Source organism: Aedes albopictus, chromosome 2, assembly GCF_035046485.1.
Source record: "Aedes albopictus strain Foshan chromosome 2, AalbF5, whole genome shotgun sequence".
In the NCBI taxonomy this organism is placed as follows: domain Eukaryota; kingdom Metazoa; phylum Arthropoda; class Insecta; order Diptera; family Culicidae; genus Aedes; species Aedes albopictus.
The window spans coordinates 455,137,088-455,155,562 of NC_085137.1; the positions used below are offsets into that span (position 1 = coordinate 455,137,088).

The 18,475-nt window shown below is 42.8% G+C and overlaps 1 protein-coding gene across 10 annotated transcripts in view; it reads right to left on the bottom strand.

Moving 5' to 3' along the window:
* The window catches only part of LOC109398102 (mitoferrin), a 367,824-nt gene that overhangs the window by 11,009 nt on the left and 338,340 nt on the right, over positions 1 to 18,475 (bottom strand). For 9 of the 10 annotated variants that reach the window (XM_062853925.1, XM_029853947.2, XM_062853924.1 and 6 more), the window contains one exon: positions 4,736 to 6,102. In XM_062853925.1, coding sequence (XP_062709909.1) covers positions 4,780 to 5,934 — 1,155 coding nt within the window. In that variant the 5' untranslated portion in view covers positions 5,935 to 6,102 and the 3' untranslated portion in view covers positions 4,736 to 4,779. Of the gene's footprint in view, positions 1 to 4,735; positions 6,103 to 18,475 lie in introns of those variants that run through there. The other variant, XR_009998053.1, reaches the window with a different exon arrangement.

The following is an 18,475-nucleotide window of genomic DNA, read 5'->3' on the forward strand; positions in this document are numbered from 1 at the left end:
CTGTCTGTTGCTGTCCGATCTGTCAGTCTACTCAGCGACAGCCGCTCAGTTGCGAGGGAGCGGAGGGTGGTTTCACCGTCGTTTCGCGGTTAACAGTGTTGCCGGTAACACAGAGCTTCTCCGGAAGCTTTCCAGAGCTTCTCCGGAAGCTTTCCAGAGTGTTCCCGATCGTCAGAACAAACACCGTCTTGTTAGTTGCAGACTTAGCAGCTACAAGCTGTAATTTATTAGATTCGTTTTAGTCAGAAATCAGTTAACAGTATACAAAACAGACTTACAAATTCAGTATTCTTCTGTCGCTTTTAGATGGGTCGGTTACCGAGGAAAATGAGGATTATACAATCTGTACAAATTACATAATTGATTTAAGGTTATGTACAGTTTCACACGGACTGAATAGTGCAAAATAATTCTTAATTTAATAGAAAACGTACCTCAACTGACTGGTAATTACACTGTCTGTGCGATGCTGACTACTGTCGATAATGGGTGTAATTCTTCACTAGATTTAACAGGAATAAACTTAGTACAGAATTCAGAAACTACAGTTCACAAACTTACTTCATATAATCGAAATAATCCACTATAATGGTTCACTTATAATGACTACTAAATGTGCTGACTGTGCACTGTATACAACATATTTTGAATGAATCAATTCTTCTCCTTTCTGTCTGTTGCTGTCCGATCTGTCAGTCTACTCAGCGACAGCCGCTCAGTTGCGAGGGAGCGGACGGTGGTTTCACCGTCGTTTCGCGGTTAACAGTGTTGCCGGTAACACAGAGCTTCTCCGGAAGCTTTCCAGAGCTTCTCCGGAAGCTTTCCAGAGCTTCTCCGGAAGCTTTCCAGAGCTTCTCCGGAAGCTTTCCAGAGCTTCTCCGGAAGCTTTCCAGAGCTTCTCCGGAAGCTTTCCAGAGCTTCTCCGGAAGCTTTCCAGAGCTTCTCCGGAAGCTTTCCAGAGCTTCTCCGGAAGCTTTCCAGAGCTTCTCCGGAAGCTTTCCAGAGCTTCTCCGGAAGCTTTCCAGAGCTTCTCCGGAAGCTTTCCAGAGCTTCTCCGGAAGCTTTCCAGAGCTTCTCCGGAAGCTTTCCAGAGCTTCTCCGGAAGCTTTCCAGAGCTTCTCCGGAAGCTTTCCAGAGCTTCTCCGGAAGCTTTCCAGAGCTTCTCCGGAAGCTTTCCAGAGCTTCTCCGGAAGCTTTCCAGAGCTTCTCCGGAAGCTTTCCAGAGCTTCTCCGGAAGCTTTCCAGAGCTTCTCCGGAAGCTTTCCAGAGCTTCTCCGGAAGCTTTCCAGAGCTTCTCCGGAAGCTTTCCAGAGCTTCTCCGGAAGCTTTCCAGAGCTTCTCCGGAAGCTTTCCAGAGCTTCTCCGGAAGCTTTCCAGAGCTTCTCCGGAAGCTTTCCAGAGCTTCTCCGGAAGCTTTCCAGAGTGTTCCCGATCGTCAGAACAAACACCGTCTTGTTAGTTGCAGACTTAGCAGCTACAAGCTGTAATTTATTAGATTCGTTTTAGTCAGAAATCAGTTAACAGTATACAAAACAGACTTACAAATTCAGTATTCTTCTGTCGCTTTTAGATGGGTCGGTTACCGAGGAAAATGAGGATTATACAATCTGTACAAATTACATAATTGATTTAAGGTTATGTACAGTTTCACACGGACTGAATAGTGCAAAATAATTCTTAATTTAATAGAAAACGTACCTCAACTGACTGGTAATTACACTGTCTGTGCGATGCTGACTACTGTCGATAATGGGTGTAATTCTTCACTAGATTTAACAGGAATAAACTTAGTACAGAATTCAGAAACTACAGTTCACAAACTTACTTCATATAATCGAAATAATCCACTATAATGGTTCACTTATAATGACTACTAAATGTGCTGACTGTGCACTGTATACAACATATTTTGAATGAATCAATTCTTCTCCTTTCTGTCTGTTGCTGTCCGATCTGTCAGTCTACTCAGCGACAGCCGCTCAGTTGCGAGGGAGCGGACGGTGGTTTCACCGTCGTTTCGCGGTTAACAGTGTTGCCGGTAACACAGAGCTTCTCCGGAAGCTTTCCAGAGCTTCTCCGGAAGCTTTCCAGAGCTTCTCCGGAAGCTTTCCAGAGCTTCTCCGGAAGCTTTCCAGAGCTTCTCCGGAAGCTTTCCAGAGCTTCTCCGGAAGCTTTCCAGAGCTTCTCCGGAAGCTTTCCAGAGCTTCTCCGGAAGCTTTCCAGAGCTTCTCCGGAAGCTTTCCAGAGCTTCTCCGGAAGCTTTCCAGAGCTTCTCCGGAAGCTTTCCAGAGCTTCTCCGGAAGCTTTCCAGAGCTTCTCCGGAAGCTTTCCAGAGCTTCTCCGGAAGCTTTCCAGAGCTTCTCCGGAAGCTTTCCAGAGCTTCTCCGGAAGCTTTCCAGAGCTTCTCCGGAAGCTTTCCAGAGCTTCTCCGGAAGCTTTCCAGAGCTTCTCCGGAAGCTTTCCAGAGCTTCTCCGGAAGCTTTCCAGAGCTTCTCCGGAAGCTTTCCAGAGCTTCTCCGGAAGCTTTCCAGAGCTTCTCCGGAAGCTTTCCAGAGCTTCTCCGGAAGCTTTCCAGAGCTTCTCCGGAAGCTTTCCAGAGCTTCTCCGGAAGCTTTCCAGAGTGTTCCCGATCGTCAGAACAAACACCGTCTTGTTAGTTGCAGACTTAGCAGCTACAAGCTGTAATTTATTAGATTCGTTTTAGTCAGAAATCAGTTAACAGTATACAAAACAGACTTACAAATTCAGTATTCTTCTGTCGCTTTTAGATGGGTCGGTTACCGAGGAAAATGAGGATTATACAATCTGTACAAATTACATAATTGATTTAAGGTTATGTACAGTTTCACACGGACTGAATAGTGCAAAATAATTCTTAATTTAATAGAAAACGTACCTCAACTGACTGGTAATTACACTGTCTGTGCGATGCTGACTACTGTCGATAATGGGTGTAATTCTTCACTAGATTTAACAGGAATAAACTTAGTACAGAATTCAGAAACTACAGTTCACAAACTTACTTCATATAATCGAAATAATCCACTATAATGGTTCACTTATAATGACTACTAAATGTGCTGACTGTGCACTGTATACAACATATTTTGAATGAATCAATTCTTCTCCTTTCTGTCTGTTGCTGTCCGATCTGTCAGTCTACTCAGCGACAGCCGCTCAGTTGCGAGGGAGCGGACGGTGGTTTCACCGTCGTTTCGCGGTTAACAGTGTTGCCGGTAACACAGAGCTTCTCCGGAAGCTTTCCAGAGCTTCTCCGGAAGCTTTCCAGAGCTTCTCCGGAAGCTTTCCAGAGCTTCTCCGGAAGCTTTCCAGAGCTTCTCCGGAAGCTTTCCAGAGCTTCTCCGGAAGCTTTCCAGAGCTTCTCCGGAAGCTTTCCAGAGCTTCTCCGGAAGCTTTCCAGAGCTTCTCCGGAAGCTTTCCAGAGCTTCTCCGGAAGCTTTCCAGAGCTTCTCCGGAAGCTTTCCAGAGCTTCTCCGGAAGCTTTCCAGAGCTTCTCCGGAAGCTTTCCAGAGCTTCTCCGGAAGCTTTCCAGAGCTTCTCCGGAAGCTTTCCAGAGCTTCTCCGGAAGCTTTCCAGAGCTTCTCCGGAAGCTTTCCAGAGCTTCTCCGGAAGCTTTCCAGAGCTTCTCCGGAAGCTTTCCAGAGCTTCTCCGGAAGCTTTCCAGAGCTTCTCCGGAAGCTTTCCAGAGCTTCTCCGGAAGCTTTCCAGAGCTTCTCCGGAAGCTTTCCAGAGCTTCCCCGGAAGCTTTCCAGAGCTTCTCCGGAAGCTTTCCAGAGCTTCTCCGGAAGCTTTCCAGAGCTTCTCCGGAAGCTTTCCAGAGCTTCTCCGGAAGCTTTCCAGAGCTTCTCCGGAAGCTTTCCAGAGCCTCGAAAAAGCTTTTCAGATCTTCTCTAAAAGCTTTTCAGAGCTTATTCGGAAGCTTTCCAGAGCTTCTTCATAAGCTCTCCAGAATTTCTTCAGGATCTTTTCATAGCTTCTCTAGAAGCTTTTCAGATCTTCTTTAGAAGCTTTACATAGCTTATCCGGAAGCTTTCCAAAGCTTCTTTAGAAGCTTTCCAGAGCTTCTTTATGAGCTTTCCAGAGCTTCTCCAAAAGTTTTTCAGAGTTTTCCATAAGCTTTCCAGAGCTTCTTCAGAAGCTTTCCAGAGCTTTTCTAGAAGCTTTACTAAGCTTCTCCTGAAGCCTTCCTGAGCGTCTCCAGAAGCTTTTCATGGTTTCTCCAAAAGTGTTTCAGAGCTTCTTTACAAGCTTTGAGCCTTTGAAGAAGTTTTACAGAGTTTTTCCATGAGCATTCAAGAGCTTTTCCAGAAAAATTCCAGAGCTTCTTCAGAAGTTTTCAGGAGCTTCTCCACAAGCTTTCCAGAGCCTCGCACAAAGCTTTTCAAACCTTCTTTAGAAGCTATCCAGAACTTCTTCTAAGGACGATCTTCTGGGAATTAAAGAAGATCGGTGTGTGGGGGCGAAGGATGCACAACGAGCTCTCTGTACTCTGAGAACCCAGCATTCAGATGGTGGTCAAAGCTGAAAGGATACGGTGGGCAGGGCATGTTACAAGAATGTTGAACAACAACCCTGCAAAGCTGGTATTGACTGAGTATGGAGAGTATGTTGATTGTGTATTATCTTAATTGTTATGCAAATAAATGTATATGTATGTAACAGCCCTACATTAATGGGAGAAATTGAATATCGATAAAGATTACCACTAGCCTACCTTGAGTGACGACGACACGTTCGACGACCGCCCGGGGGACCTCTCTAGTTGGTGGTCCTCCGCAGCGGATGGTGATGATCGGTGATGATGTTCGCATCATTCGAGTGCATCGTGTTGTAGCTCATCGCCCCGTAGATTCCGGCCCCGGACATGGCCGGCAGTTCCCGACGTCCCCCGTCCCGACTGCTGGCCGAGGAGGCTTCGGCCGATGCCGCACTAACCGGCAGCACGTACCGCAGATCGGGCAGCTGCTTCTTGTCCGATGGCGATTCCGATTTCTGCTTTTCCACTGAGGAATCCGAGGACGAGGAACTGCTGTGCCACGCCGCTCCCCGGGCGCCCTCCGTCAGGATGTACTTGAAGAATTCGTACGTGGACCAACAGATGGCGGTGGCAGGCATCTGGTAGAGAACTCGAGCCTGCATTCCCTTGAAGAAGCCCATCACCCCGGCCGTGCGGTAGATCTTCTTTGCAGCCTGAATGAGACCAGTGGTTTTACCGGCGCCGTCCTCCTGGGTGTTCAGCAAGGTCTTACACACGTCCAGGGGTGTGGTGAGGGCTGAAGCGGCCGCACCCGCAGCACCTCCCGCCACCATGTGCACCGGGGGATTATACTTATTGTCCTTGTTGAGCAGCTTCTGGAAAAACTCGTACGTCGGAAACTGGATCGCCGAGTACGGGATGTTCATCACCAGCTGCGTCGAGTACGACCGGTAGAACGCTCGGAAGCCTTCGGTTCGGTAGACGTGGCGGGCACAATGGAGGATCGATCTGTAGGGTGAGTTGTACATCTGTAGCCTCTGTTTGACGACGTCGGCCGGATTGGAGATGGCATCGTGTACGAGGGTGGCCAACGCGGCCGACACCATGTAGTTGATCTGATCCCGATCCGAGAAGCGGCCGATCGTTTCCTTCGAGTACTCGTACGCTCCGAAGTAGAGGGCGTGTGCGGGGCCCGCCCCGGCAACAACGGCCATCACACCGCGGAACGGTCGCAACAGGCCCTCCGATCGGACCATGTCGCGCATCGTCGAGATGATTGTGTCGTTCACGTGCATGTGCGTGAGGGACTGCATCCGAGTTTTGACCGAGTCCAGCGGGTACATCACGCAGTGCTCCATGACGCCGGCGATCGCACCGGCCGTCATGTTGGTGGCTACACTGGTCGTCGGTAGCGATTCATATTCGTCTGGATTCATGACACATACACTGACCACTGGCGGGGGTTCGTTCGGAGTACGGGGGGTGCCGTTGAGATCACACGCGTGGACACACTCACTGGGTTGCTGTTGTAGCTTCGGAGATTTTTATTTTACAATTTTCTTAATCTATGCACTACACTAGCATTTCCTTCTGTCAGGAACGATCTGAAAGCAAAAAAGGAAAAATAGTCCACGTTGGTATGATGCAAATCGGGGTGAAATATATGAATGAATTACATATTACGAGAACGCTAAAATACTTGTAAAACATCATTTTTTTTAATCGCCAGCTTCTTGGTTGGTCATCATCATCAAATCTCACTACTCATTCAATATTCAAATTAAAAAGAACAAAAGTGACTACAAACGCGATACAATGTATCTAGAAGAACGTTTATTTGCAAGTCCAAAGCAACTAATGAACGACAACAAACTTACGTTCGTAACACTAACTTCTTGACTCTTGATTACCTATTGACTTATTCAACCAAATTTTATTACCTATGCAGCTAGGCAAACGGGCAAATTGGCTTCTTTAAGGTGAAGTATCAAGAAATCCCATTGCAATTTTTCATACAAACTTTAGAGGCACAAATCTGACGAACCAAGCATCAAACCAAGCCGCACTTATTTTTCCAGGCTTTGCTCACTTGCAAAAGAAGGCAGCTTTTACAAATCGAGAGCATTTGCTTACGAATTTTCAAGATTGGTGCTCTTGAAAACGTGAGTAGGGGACCAAGTCGGCCATTGTGGCAGCCATGTTTGTATTCTCTGAAGTTTATCCTTAACGGTGTTGAGATAATTAGATATTCTGAATCTGCATATCAAACTGAGCCGAAATCCAAATTTTCATGAATTTTGGAGCCCGAGAACCCATTTAAAAATCAATTTGAAGTTTGTATGGGAGCGATTTGTCGAATCACCCCTCATCGCAGTTTGTACTGGGCGGAGCTGTCAAACAGTTGCCAATCTGTCAAAAGGTGATTTCAAAAAATCTCTTTGATATTGATTTTAGGTATCAAAACAAAGTTCTAAAAATCTGAAAAAAATCATAGTGACTCAGAAAAAGGTGTTCTTTCGTATAAAATCAAAAAATCAATACATTTTTCAAAATTTAAAAACCCAATTATAGGGCCTTTATCCAGGGGGTCGCGAGGGACAGTAGAATATTTTACTGTATAGACAACAAATGAGGAAATTTCTATGGTACGGCTGCTGGCAATAGGGGGTCGTGCACCTGTAAGTTTGGGATGCAATTACTATGGATGAGCTATGAAACTTAATAACAAATATTTTTCATTCTTTTGCTCAACCTCAACTGATATTTATTCGAGCCTAGGGATACTGTGGGAATAAACGAAGACGGCTAATAACAAGACATCATCTACTCTGTATACACCATTGCACGGTGACGTCATCAAGAAATTGCTCTCTTTCGCTCCTACGGGAAATTTGAAAACAACAGGACCAACACCTGTCAAATTTGAAAGGTACTGGTCTTGTTGTTTTCAAACTCTCTGAAAGAGCGAAAGAGATAGAATTTCGCCGTGAGGTAGATAGCTACATTACTTTCGGAACTTCAAGCAAACTTCGGACTATCACAGGTCCGGTTGAACGTATACCAATGGTTGCTTTTGACACATTCCACGCGTTACGTTCTGCACGAGCATCAAACTTTTGCTTCCAAAACTTTTTATGTATTATGTTTCCAGTTCAAAACCGAATTAGCGACATTTTTTCTTTGACTTCCGCTGCTTTAGCCTTGCGTTTAACACAATGTCGGAAGTGGGGCGCTGTATAGAGCACCAGGTGTACAATACAGCGCCCCACTTCCGACATTGTGTATAACGCAAGGCAAAAGCAGCGGAAGTCAAAGAAAAAATGTCGTAATTCGGTTTTGAACTGGAAACATAATACAAAAAATATTTTTCTTCATACATATTTTTTTATAAAACCATACATTTTATTGTAAATGAATTGTTTGAAATACTGATACGTGGGCTTTAATATACCGTACATTGTATGGTACACGCATGGTTTCAAACAATAAAATGTACCGTAAATATATTGTTTTTAATTGTAATTTCACTACTGGTTATAAATTTAATCATGGTTTTGGAATGGTTCTCTTTTGTTATGTTGTATTGTTTTACATTAGATAAACCATATAATGTTATATTATCTCGTCATGTTCCTTCGTTAATGGCAGTTCTAGCCAAACTAACCTAAACTCGTCTAAGTCTGAGTAGCCTCTGATTGCAATAACAGTTGAAGCTTAGGCTCCCATGTCCCACCAGCCAGATAACTGGGTTTTGCAAACTAAGCATTATTTGTGGCAACACTTTGAGCGGCATGATGGAACTATGCCTAGCGCGCTAAGTGTTATTAGACCACTAATGTAGTTGCATGAAGTGGGTGACGAGGTACATAAGTATCATTACAGCGTGCTTAACCGTTATTGCAATATTGAGGCTCCAGTTTGACTGAACTATGAAATATGTACATAACAACTCATGAGAAAACTGAGTTAGGTTAAAAAGCGAAGACGAACTTATATCAGAAGTCGTTTCAGTGTCCAGTCCAGTCCTTATGTTAAAAATGTCAAAGATAAATCGCATTCAATTCGGTTGTGGTACAACACAATTAAACATGAGAGAAGAAGAGAAAGAATAGTGTTGAACTCATCCACTGATTTACGGTAATCTGGCCTGCGTCTTTCCGGTTTGATCTACATTCGTATTCCTCTCATCGCATTCTACATACCTAGCCCACCATATCTCTTGGATATGCAGTCCTTAGGACACCTGGTTTACCTCGTGGTTTACCACTTTATTTAAACATTTTATTGACTTTAAATAGATGTTTCAACTTATTCACTTTTTTCTCTTTCATTTCTTGTGCAACAAAAATGTCACGAACATCAACAAAACAAAGCACGAAAAAAATCATAAACTGAATAAATAATTAAAAATGCACGGAAAAAGATTGTTTCGGAATAGTGAATGGTTCAAACGTAAGAAAAACAGTATAATATATTGTTACATAAAAATCGGATGTAAATGTACAGTAGCTACCAATGTGCACAGCTTTTAGCGAACCATTCCATTACAATACACTATATTGTAGCTGGTACACTGTATGGTACAGGAATGGTTTTCACCAAATACCCTATGGTTAGTTTTTATCCGGGTACATGCTAACCAGCATACCAAACGATCAGATTTAAATAGAAAATTCAAGTTTCGAATTGGGAATTGGACCTTTTTACTTCGAAACATATCAAGAAATACTGCGTAACGAAACACCATCGCAAATAATGACAAATTTCGACTGAACGCCAAGAAATTTGCAGCTTTCTCAAAACAGTTTTCAAAGTTTCGAGTAATATTAGAAGAATATAAGTAATTATCTTCACTTTGGCGCAAAAATAATCAAAATCGACAGCAGGAGCCCGGAAATATCGTTCAATGAAGTTCAAAAACCACGGTGTAGAAGTGCGTGGAATGGGTCTTATATTTGTGGTCGAAAAGTTGTAAACAATCCGATCAGTTGTTCGCCAGAGAGTTGTTATAAGAGAAACGCGGAGAGGATTTTGGTTGTGTTTATGTACATCAATCCCAAAAACAATAAGTTTTTTAGGTAAACAAAAATATGTTTTAGCGTGAGTGTTAGTCTGAGCTGTCCAAAAGTCGCCAAGCAAATAAGTGACGCCACAGCTTTCACCAACATACTCTTAAGTTTTGTTTACCATGTTAGTCTCTGTTGTTCTATTTCCTTGAATTTGCTCGATTGGAACCGCGTTTGACGGTTTGATTGGAACTTTTGGTTTCAGTCTTCGCGCTTCTCTTTATAAACAACTTCTCTGCTGTTCGCGACGTCATGTCTGCCAGTAAATTTGTTCGCAGCTTCGCAAACATGACGTCACCATTGAAAGTCTCTCTAATAAAGACAAATCAATCAATCAATGACGTCACCATCAGCAACTTCGTGCGCCTTCGGCTTGTCGAAGTTGGCATGGCACGACTAGTACTTCAAAATTATCATATCACTAACACCACTTTGTCTGATGGGCCGAACCTGTGAAATTGAGAACATTGACACTAGCGCCTCAAACCAGGGGTGTAAGTTGACTGTCAACTGGGAACAAATTTCGCCTACCCTCTATCATGTTTTAGAACCAGTAAAAAGACGTAACTACCAAACAAGAAAAGTTCAATTTTCGATTACAAAACTAAATTTAATACCGTTTCATCATGCTAAAAGCAAGTCAGTATGTGATTTGATCAGGGTGGCCACTGAATATCAGTTTTGAAATTCCCGTCTTTTTCCCGGTTTTCCCGGTACGATTTCTGAAATTTTCCCGGTTTTTAAAATGCACATTTTTTAGTAGGTAACGCTCAATTTTCGTATCATATGGATGATAAGTGCCATGTAAAAATGCACTTGCAATCCTGTGAATACTATGTACTAGATATTTAAAATTTAATATTATTCTTGGCGTAATACATCTATGGAAAAAATGGAAGTAACTACCAATGATGACATAAAAGGCGTATGCTACACAATTACTTACAACATATTTTCATTCAGCTCTAAAAAGTGCATAATTCAAGCTTTCCCTTACTCATTATTTTGCTTATTTTCTTGTACCTTAAAATAACAAGTGTAGAAGTGGTAGCTAACTATGACAGATCTATAATAGGTAAGATGTGCATATATAATCAGCAAAGGTCGCACTCGATTATCCGGGACATGGAGGAATCGAACATTTTTTTTTATTTTATTCATTAGCGTAGGTGCCCTAACGCAACTTCATTGGTGTTGTTTCCGGGGATTCCTCCAGGATGTCCAACTGAGTATTCCCCCAAAAACTTACATCTGGAGATTCTTACAAAGTTTTGTCCGAGATTTCATCATTCGATTACTCCAAAAATACTATCTTGGATTTCTTCAGTAACTTCTGTTAGCGATTCCACCTTGTATATCTTTTGTGGATTCCTCTAGATTCCTTAACCGTCCATAACTAGCGTGGTTTTCCACCACCGCCAGCACCACGCTAATACTGAACACAAAAAGCGAGATTTTTTTCAACGTGTTGTACAAAACACAACAGCGCGATCGCTCGAGGGTTAATGGATTTATTCTGGAAGAGGTTCCTTTAGGGAATTTAGGATTTTAGTCAGTCTGTTGGCAATTAGGGAATAGAACTTTTGGTCTGGGATCATGAATTCGATCTAGGGATTACTCCTGGAACTCCTGATGGATTCCCAAAAGAATCTCCCACATGTCTAGAAGGTTTACCAAGGAACTCTTGGAAGAGTTCTCGATTACAAAACTCCCGCAGTAGTTTGATGTTCAGGGTTCTGGAGTATTTCCAGAAATAGCTATCGTTAAGTTTTTGTAAGAAATTTTTGTAAGAAATTTTGGGAGATCATCCAGAAGGAACTCCTGGGTGATTTGCAGAGGGAGCTTCTGAAAGATGCCCAAAAGCTCCAAAAGCAAATATAAAATAAAGATAAAATTCAGCAAAACCTCTTGGAAGTTTTCAAAATCAAATCAGAAGGCACTCCTGCAGAAATCGTGCAAAGAACTCGTAGAGATGGATGAGTAACAGAATGATGTCCTGGAGAAATACCAGAAGAAACTTTGTAAAGAATCCCGGAAAGAACTCCCGATTGATTTCTAAAAAAGCTTTCGGAGGAATTCCAGAAGAAAATTCTAGGGAAACCCCAGAGGAAGCTCTAGGAAGAAAAGGAAAAAAAATCTGGAGGGATTTCAAAAAAATAATCTGGGAAGAATTCCCGTAGGAAATTTTGAAGATTGGAGCAACTCCTGTTATAATTGCGGAAGGAAAATCTTGATGAATCTTAAAAGGAACTCTTGAATAAATTGCAATAGGTTGTCTTGATTAAAACCCAGTATAGTGGTTATGATTTTCTTATCTATTAAAAAAAACTAGAATAAATTTAAGAAAGGATACGGGTTAATCCAAAAATAAACTTTTGAAAAAATCTCAGATGTAAGAAACACTTTCCTCGAAAAAATCTCATCAATTCCAATAGATAATCAAGCGGTACAAAAACCTAGAGGAATTCTAGAACAAACTTCTTGAAGAATCCCAAGTTCTGTTTTAAGGAAATTCCAAGTGATTGCACTGGCGAATTCCTTGGGATTTCGTAGAAGTATTTTGGTTTGGCTTGGATTTTGCAGATTTTCGATGAGATGTAAACATTCAAATATACACATCAAGTTACTCTTAACAACAATTTTCCCGGTAATCATTCCAAATTCCCGACTTTTTCCCGCTTTTTTCCCGGTCGTTGCGAATTCCCGTCTTTTTCCCGGTTTTCCCGTTTTTCCCGGTTCGGTGGCCACCCTGAATATATTCAGCATATTAGATTGAAAAATTTCATTCCGAAAAAATCAGTGTTCTGTTTTCACCATTATGAAATATTAGCCTCTAATCTCGCTTGTTTTTGTTGTTGCTTTGTTTGAAGAGCGAAAATCGGCTAAAAATTGAAATCTCCCTGGGCGATTATTTTTCTCAAATGAAAGGATAATTGAACACTATGACTCAAGAAATATCGATAATTACCGAAAACACTGATCATAAGCATCTAAATCGAGAGAAAAACACTGATGTTTGTGCTAATGTTGATGTTTATAAAACCATTAAACAAAGAATGTTTACAAATTAGAACCAACAGTAGCTGGCGCGCAGGTGGGCATGTTTGGGTGGGCGTAGAGGGTGGGACCTTACACCCCTGCCTCAAACGACTTCAGGGAACAACATCATGAATGAGTGTGCGTGAGATGCTACAACATCCGTATATGCACGAACATAACCATGTTTGGATGTATCTGAGAGTCGTTGAAGGCATTTCGACCATGTTACCTGCGACAGAGTGGAAGCGGCCCGTCTTGTTATTAGTCATCTTCGTGTGGTATCCGGTCACTTTTTTTTTTTAACCATTCGGCCGATCCGCCATCAGCCGAAGGTTTTCTAAATTTCAACGCGCAAGACGACGAACATCCGTCCGTCACAACAATATTCACTAAACTGAAGCATCCTCATCTATCAAGCACGAGTCAATGTATCTGACGTTTAGGGTGCATTACAGGCGTTAGCCCGTGAGCACGTTTATAAAATTCCATTCACGCACGCTCAGATAAACGCATGCGTGTACGCCAAGAAAATGCAATACAAAATAAAACTAAGAATATATCGCTTTTTCTACTCTGTCATCTCTGGATACTACACTTCGGTATAAATCAATAGTTCGTTTAGATTGAATAGAATCTTATAGAATACTGCTGCTCTTGCCAATTGAAACTGTTCTCTATGACAAAACTTTCGACTTTGTTCCATGGATCATGTTGCTGTGCATCGTTCTCAAAATCCTCTGCAAAGTGATCCTTAACCGGATACAGGAGAAGATTGACACAACTCTCCGACGGCAGCAAGCAGGATTCTGTGCCGGACGATCACGTGTGGACCATATTGTCATGCTCTGTATCATCTTGGAGCAAATCTATGAATGCCGCCAAGAATCTCTCTACCTGGTGTTCATTGACTCTCTACCTCATGTTTCGACCGTCTCAACCAAGAAAATATGTGGGGAGCCGTCAGGCGCAAGGGGGTCCGTGAGAAAATCATCGGTCTCATTTAAGCACAGTACAGGGCATCTTCATGCAGAGTACTGCACACTCCGGGGTCCTTATCGGAGTGAGACAAGGATGTACAGTATTTGACAATAAATGCATCAAAGCCGTTTTCTCATACAAACTAGTCAACTTTGGATTGTCATAGCTCAGTTGTTTAGCAACCGATTGTTTTCATTTTTCTGTGACGAACTTCAAAACATTTCTATCTGTAAAATCTATTGCAAAAGTTTGATGATAACTATTGATAAAAAAGTTACAGATAAGTTTAATTTTGACAATAAAAATGCACCAAGACTAAAATATGTATAGCAAAATAATTGCTAAGTCAGATCATGTTGGTTTCTTCTGCAAACTTATTCGTCATCACATCACACAAGAAACATATTTGTCGAAGACACCATAATGATATGACGAAACCGTTTTTTGATATACATTTTTATTCTTGGTGCAATTTTATTGTCAAAATTTAACTTATCTGCAACTTTTGTATCAATAGTTATCACCAAACTTTTTCAATAGTTTTTACAAATTGAAATGTTTTGTAGTTCGTCACAGAAAAATGAAAACAATCGGCTGAGAAATAAATGAGATATGACAATCTAAAGTTAACTAGTTTGTAAGGGAAAACGGCTTTGGTGCACTTCAATTGTCCGTTTAATTGTCTGTAAACTATCACCGCTACTGATCGTCATCGTAATCGACAGATCCTGGTAGGTTCGATTGATCGTGAATCAAATCGTGGGTTGCTGTGGCAGCCCATTACCATGGAGCACCTAAATGACTTCGAACTGGCTGATGACGTTGCTCTCCTTGCTCAACGGCGCTCTGATATGCAGAGCAAGCTCGATGATCTTGCCAATCGCTCATCAGCGGCAGGTCTTACCATCAACGTCAACAAGACCAAATCGTTGGATGTAAACACGGTCAACCCTTCCAGTTTTACGGTAGCTGGGCAATCAGTGGAGAATGTTGAAAGCTTCCAATATCTTGGTAGCCAAATGGCGGCCGATGGCGGCACCAAGATCAACATAGGAGCACGAATCAAGAAGGCGAGGGCTGCTTTTGCGAGTTTAAGAAATGTATGGAAAAACAACCAGATCAGTCGACGCATCAAAATCCGAATTTTCAACTCGAACGTGGAATCAGTGCTGCTATACCCCATGAAACCTAGTGTGTATCAGCGGAAAACACTCAACGGCTGCAGGTCTTCATCAATAGATGTCTGCGGTATATAATTCGTACATGGTGGCCTCACAATTGGATCTCCAACGTGGAGCTCCATCGTCGATGACATCAAAAGCCGTTAGAGACAGACATTCGGGAGCGAAAGTGGAGGTGGGTCGGCCACACTCTACGCAGGGGCGGAACCGAAATCTGCAAGCAAGCGTTAGATTGGAACCCAGCAGGACATCGCAGCAGAGGCAGACCCAGAGGCTCATGGCGGCGCAACCTCAATAACGAAATCAAGCAAGTCGACAGAAATTTGACCTGGCCACAGGTCAAGGCAATGGCTGGCATTCGCCCAGGATGGAAATCTTTCAATTCGACTCTCTGCACCACCGTGGGTGCCCAGGACTGAAAGTAGTAAGTCCAGTTAGCCTTTTGGATAAGTAAGGCTTTAGATCGCCAATCCGGAGACTTTTTTCGACTTCTCAGGCCATAGTGTATCATTGTGATTGCCTCACAATAGGGTACCGAGCCACTCGGGCAGTGGCTTCTATTTTGGGCTCTTTTCCTCAGTCAATTTTGAACCAATTGACTTGAAATTATGTACACGGCTAAATACTATACCTATCCCTTCCAAAACTTGTATTAATTGTTTCAAAATTGACTGAGTTGTAGCGGAAAGTGCCCAATAATAGAAGCCACTGCCCAAGTGGCTCGGTTCCTTATTTAAATTCATGCAATGAAAGGAAAAAAACGCAAATATAGGGACGAGTTTTTAAGCGGCGTTCCCCAGTCATATTACTAGAATTTAGGAAAACCCTCAGCAAGTTTGATTAAATCATTTAACCTTATGACTGAAATGAATGACACCCCTTACCACACGGCCACGAAGCCCACCACTGACTCCTTGGACTTTTTGGACAGGGATGGGATCATTCACTTGCAAAATGTAACATTCACATGGTAGTAAAAAAAGTGTCGTTAATAAATAGTAATAATAATAAAAACTTGCTAGTGTCTCAGTTCAGAATCGTGCTATCAAAAAGCAGTGTATGGAGGACTTATACCAGGGGTTCCCAACCTTTTTGAGGTGGCGACCTCCTTTAAGAAATGTCAGAACATCTGCAGCCCAATGTTTTTTTTTTTAGAAGAAAAATATGAATTAAATAAACGAAATCGAGTTACTTGGGTACAGTGGCGTAGCCATAAATTTACTGTGATGATCAATGATTTTTTTTTATTTGACACTCACATTTTGTAAACAATGATGCCATGTACATTTAATTTGAGTTATAGCTTAAAAATAGCGGCGAAGCCGAAATTTCTTTCTTCTGAAAGCTTTTTACACTGAAAATTCGTTCCTCTGATTGTGACTTTTGGGGGTAGCAGTTGGTAATTTGGTAGTGGTCAACCCTAAAAACATTAAGGACAAGGTATTTGGAGTACAAAGCACTAAATTTCTAGAGCACCGTTTTTTAGAACCGTTGAACGGATTTGGATGAAAATGCATCACGCTAATTGTTCAGAGGTTGTCAACAGCGTGATGCATTTTCATCCAAATCCGTTCAACGGTTCTAAAAAACGGTGCTCTAGAAATTTTGAGCAATGTACTCCAAATACCTTGTCCTTAAATAGAATAAAAATTTCATTTTTTTTCAGTAACATCGCGCCCCCTGGACTGGCTTCACGGTCCCCAGGGAGCCGCGGACCACCGGTTGGGAGCCCGTGACTTATACCTTGCAGTTATATCTGAAAGTTTGCTGAATAACGAAATGGTCGCACATGCATAGTAAAGCCGTTAGAGAACTACGAAGGCAACTAACTCTCCACGTGTTGAATGTACCGGTGAAGTTTTATCTTTGCTTGTTTGTGTGCTGGTTTGTTGAAGTTAGACGAGATGCACATGGTCGTAACGCAGATTGAAGCATGCCTTAATTGAAGGCCGGTAAAACCAATGAGTAACGATCCGTGAGTCTGGGATGTTCTGAATCCTGGACACTGCCTAATCTAATTCAATGCCATCTTTTACTAGATCAGAACCAAGCCCCAGCGAGGTACCGTTGTTCACCGCATCAGCCCATCGTATCGAACAACCCTACGGTGAGCCATTGTGAGCCACTACCTAGGCCCAACGGCTTGACTGACATGAGTAAAGATGATATGCAAAATTGAAAGCACTGGAAATTGAGACTTTGTTTTGGATAGATATTCGATCTACAGTGAAATACTAGTGATTTGAGGTGTGGTAAATTAAATATAATATTATTGAAGTAAAGAGGTTAATTGAAATCTTGTTTGTAGAATTAGGAAACATATCTTGTCTCTGTTTGCGAATTGGTTAAAGTGAACTCAGTCGGAGACTAAAATGTGAGTACACACATTGAAATAGTAACCTGAACTTGATTGTAATAAAAACATTATTTATAGCTTTGAGCTGAACAGACTCCAAATTGCGAGTTTCTGCTACGAGAACTCCGAAAGAATCTCTTCGCAACAGATTCTCAAAGATTTTATCACGAGAAAGATGGACCTCCAGTCTAACGTGCGACAGACTCGGTCACGGACCAGGGCGATCCAGCAGGAGAATGCTGACCCCACTCCACCGGGTGACGAAGATGGGATGTTGCAGCAGTCGTCGGAGGATTTATTCGTTCCTTCGATGATAGATAGTGACGGAGGTGAGTTACGGGGCTGTGTCGGTTGTGATCGGCCGAATAACTCGGAAAAGTACATGGTACAGTGTCAGAAGTGTTCTCTGTGGTACCACTTTTCGTGTGCTAACGTTAGCACGACAACGGTACGTACGACGAAGTTTGTATGTACCAAATGCGTTCCTGGTGGTGATTCCCTTGTACCGGAGCAGACACCGAGTATTATGAGTGGGATTTCGAGCTCGTCTAGTGCTCGCCGGACAAGAATTGATCGGGAATTGAAGCGCTTGGAAGAGGAGAAAAGGCTCATGGAAGATTTGAGTCGGCAGAGAATCGAAATGGAGCGAGCTCTGCCGGAACGGGAACTTCGAGAAAAGCTGGATCGCGAGAAACAATTCATCGCTCGCAAGCATGAGTTGTTGAGCCAACAGGATGGAGAAGAAGGGAGTGTGCGGAGCGTGCAGAGTAGCTTAGCTTAGCTTAGCTTAGACTGACTGCACATATCTATGGTTGCTACTCCGTGATTGACCCGAACCAATGAAAGTTGCACAATGAATCAACTGAATAATTGACTGGGAGTGGTCAAAATTCTCACTGTGCAAGTGTGCGGAGTGTGCGGAGCGTGCAGAGTAGCCAGAGAAGTGTGCAACGCACGGTATACTGGATCAGGCAGACTGAAGCAGCCAAAAGCTCCGGTCAGGTTGGCGTAGAAAATACAATTACGTCGATCGCTACGATTTCGGACCTACCAGACGACGCACCGGCAGCCAATCCGCAGGTTGTACAACACTCTTCAACACCACTGAAGGCTACAACATCCAAAGTTTCTCAGGTCATCGGGGAAAACCGACCGTGTGCCGGATCAGAGGTGAAGTCGATCCCTCGTACATTGGGGAGCATCACGATTGGAGACGAATCAGAGGATTCTCTAGAAGGTGCAGTCGGGGCGGATGCGGATAATCGTGATGAGCAGTCGTCCGATTTACCGTTAGTTGACCTGCAACCCTATACCGATCTATTAAAAGTCGAAGAAGTAGCACCAGCTGGCGCAATCC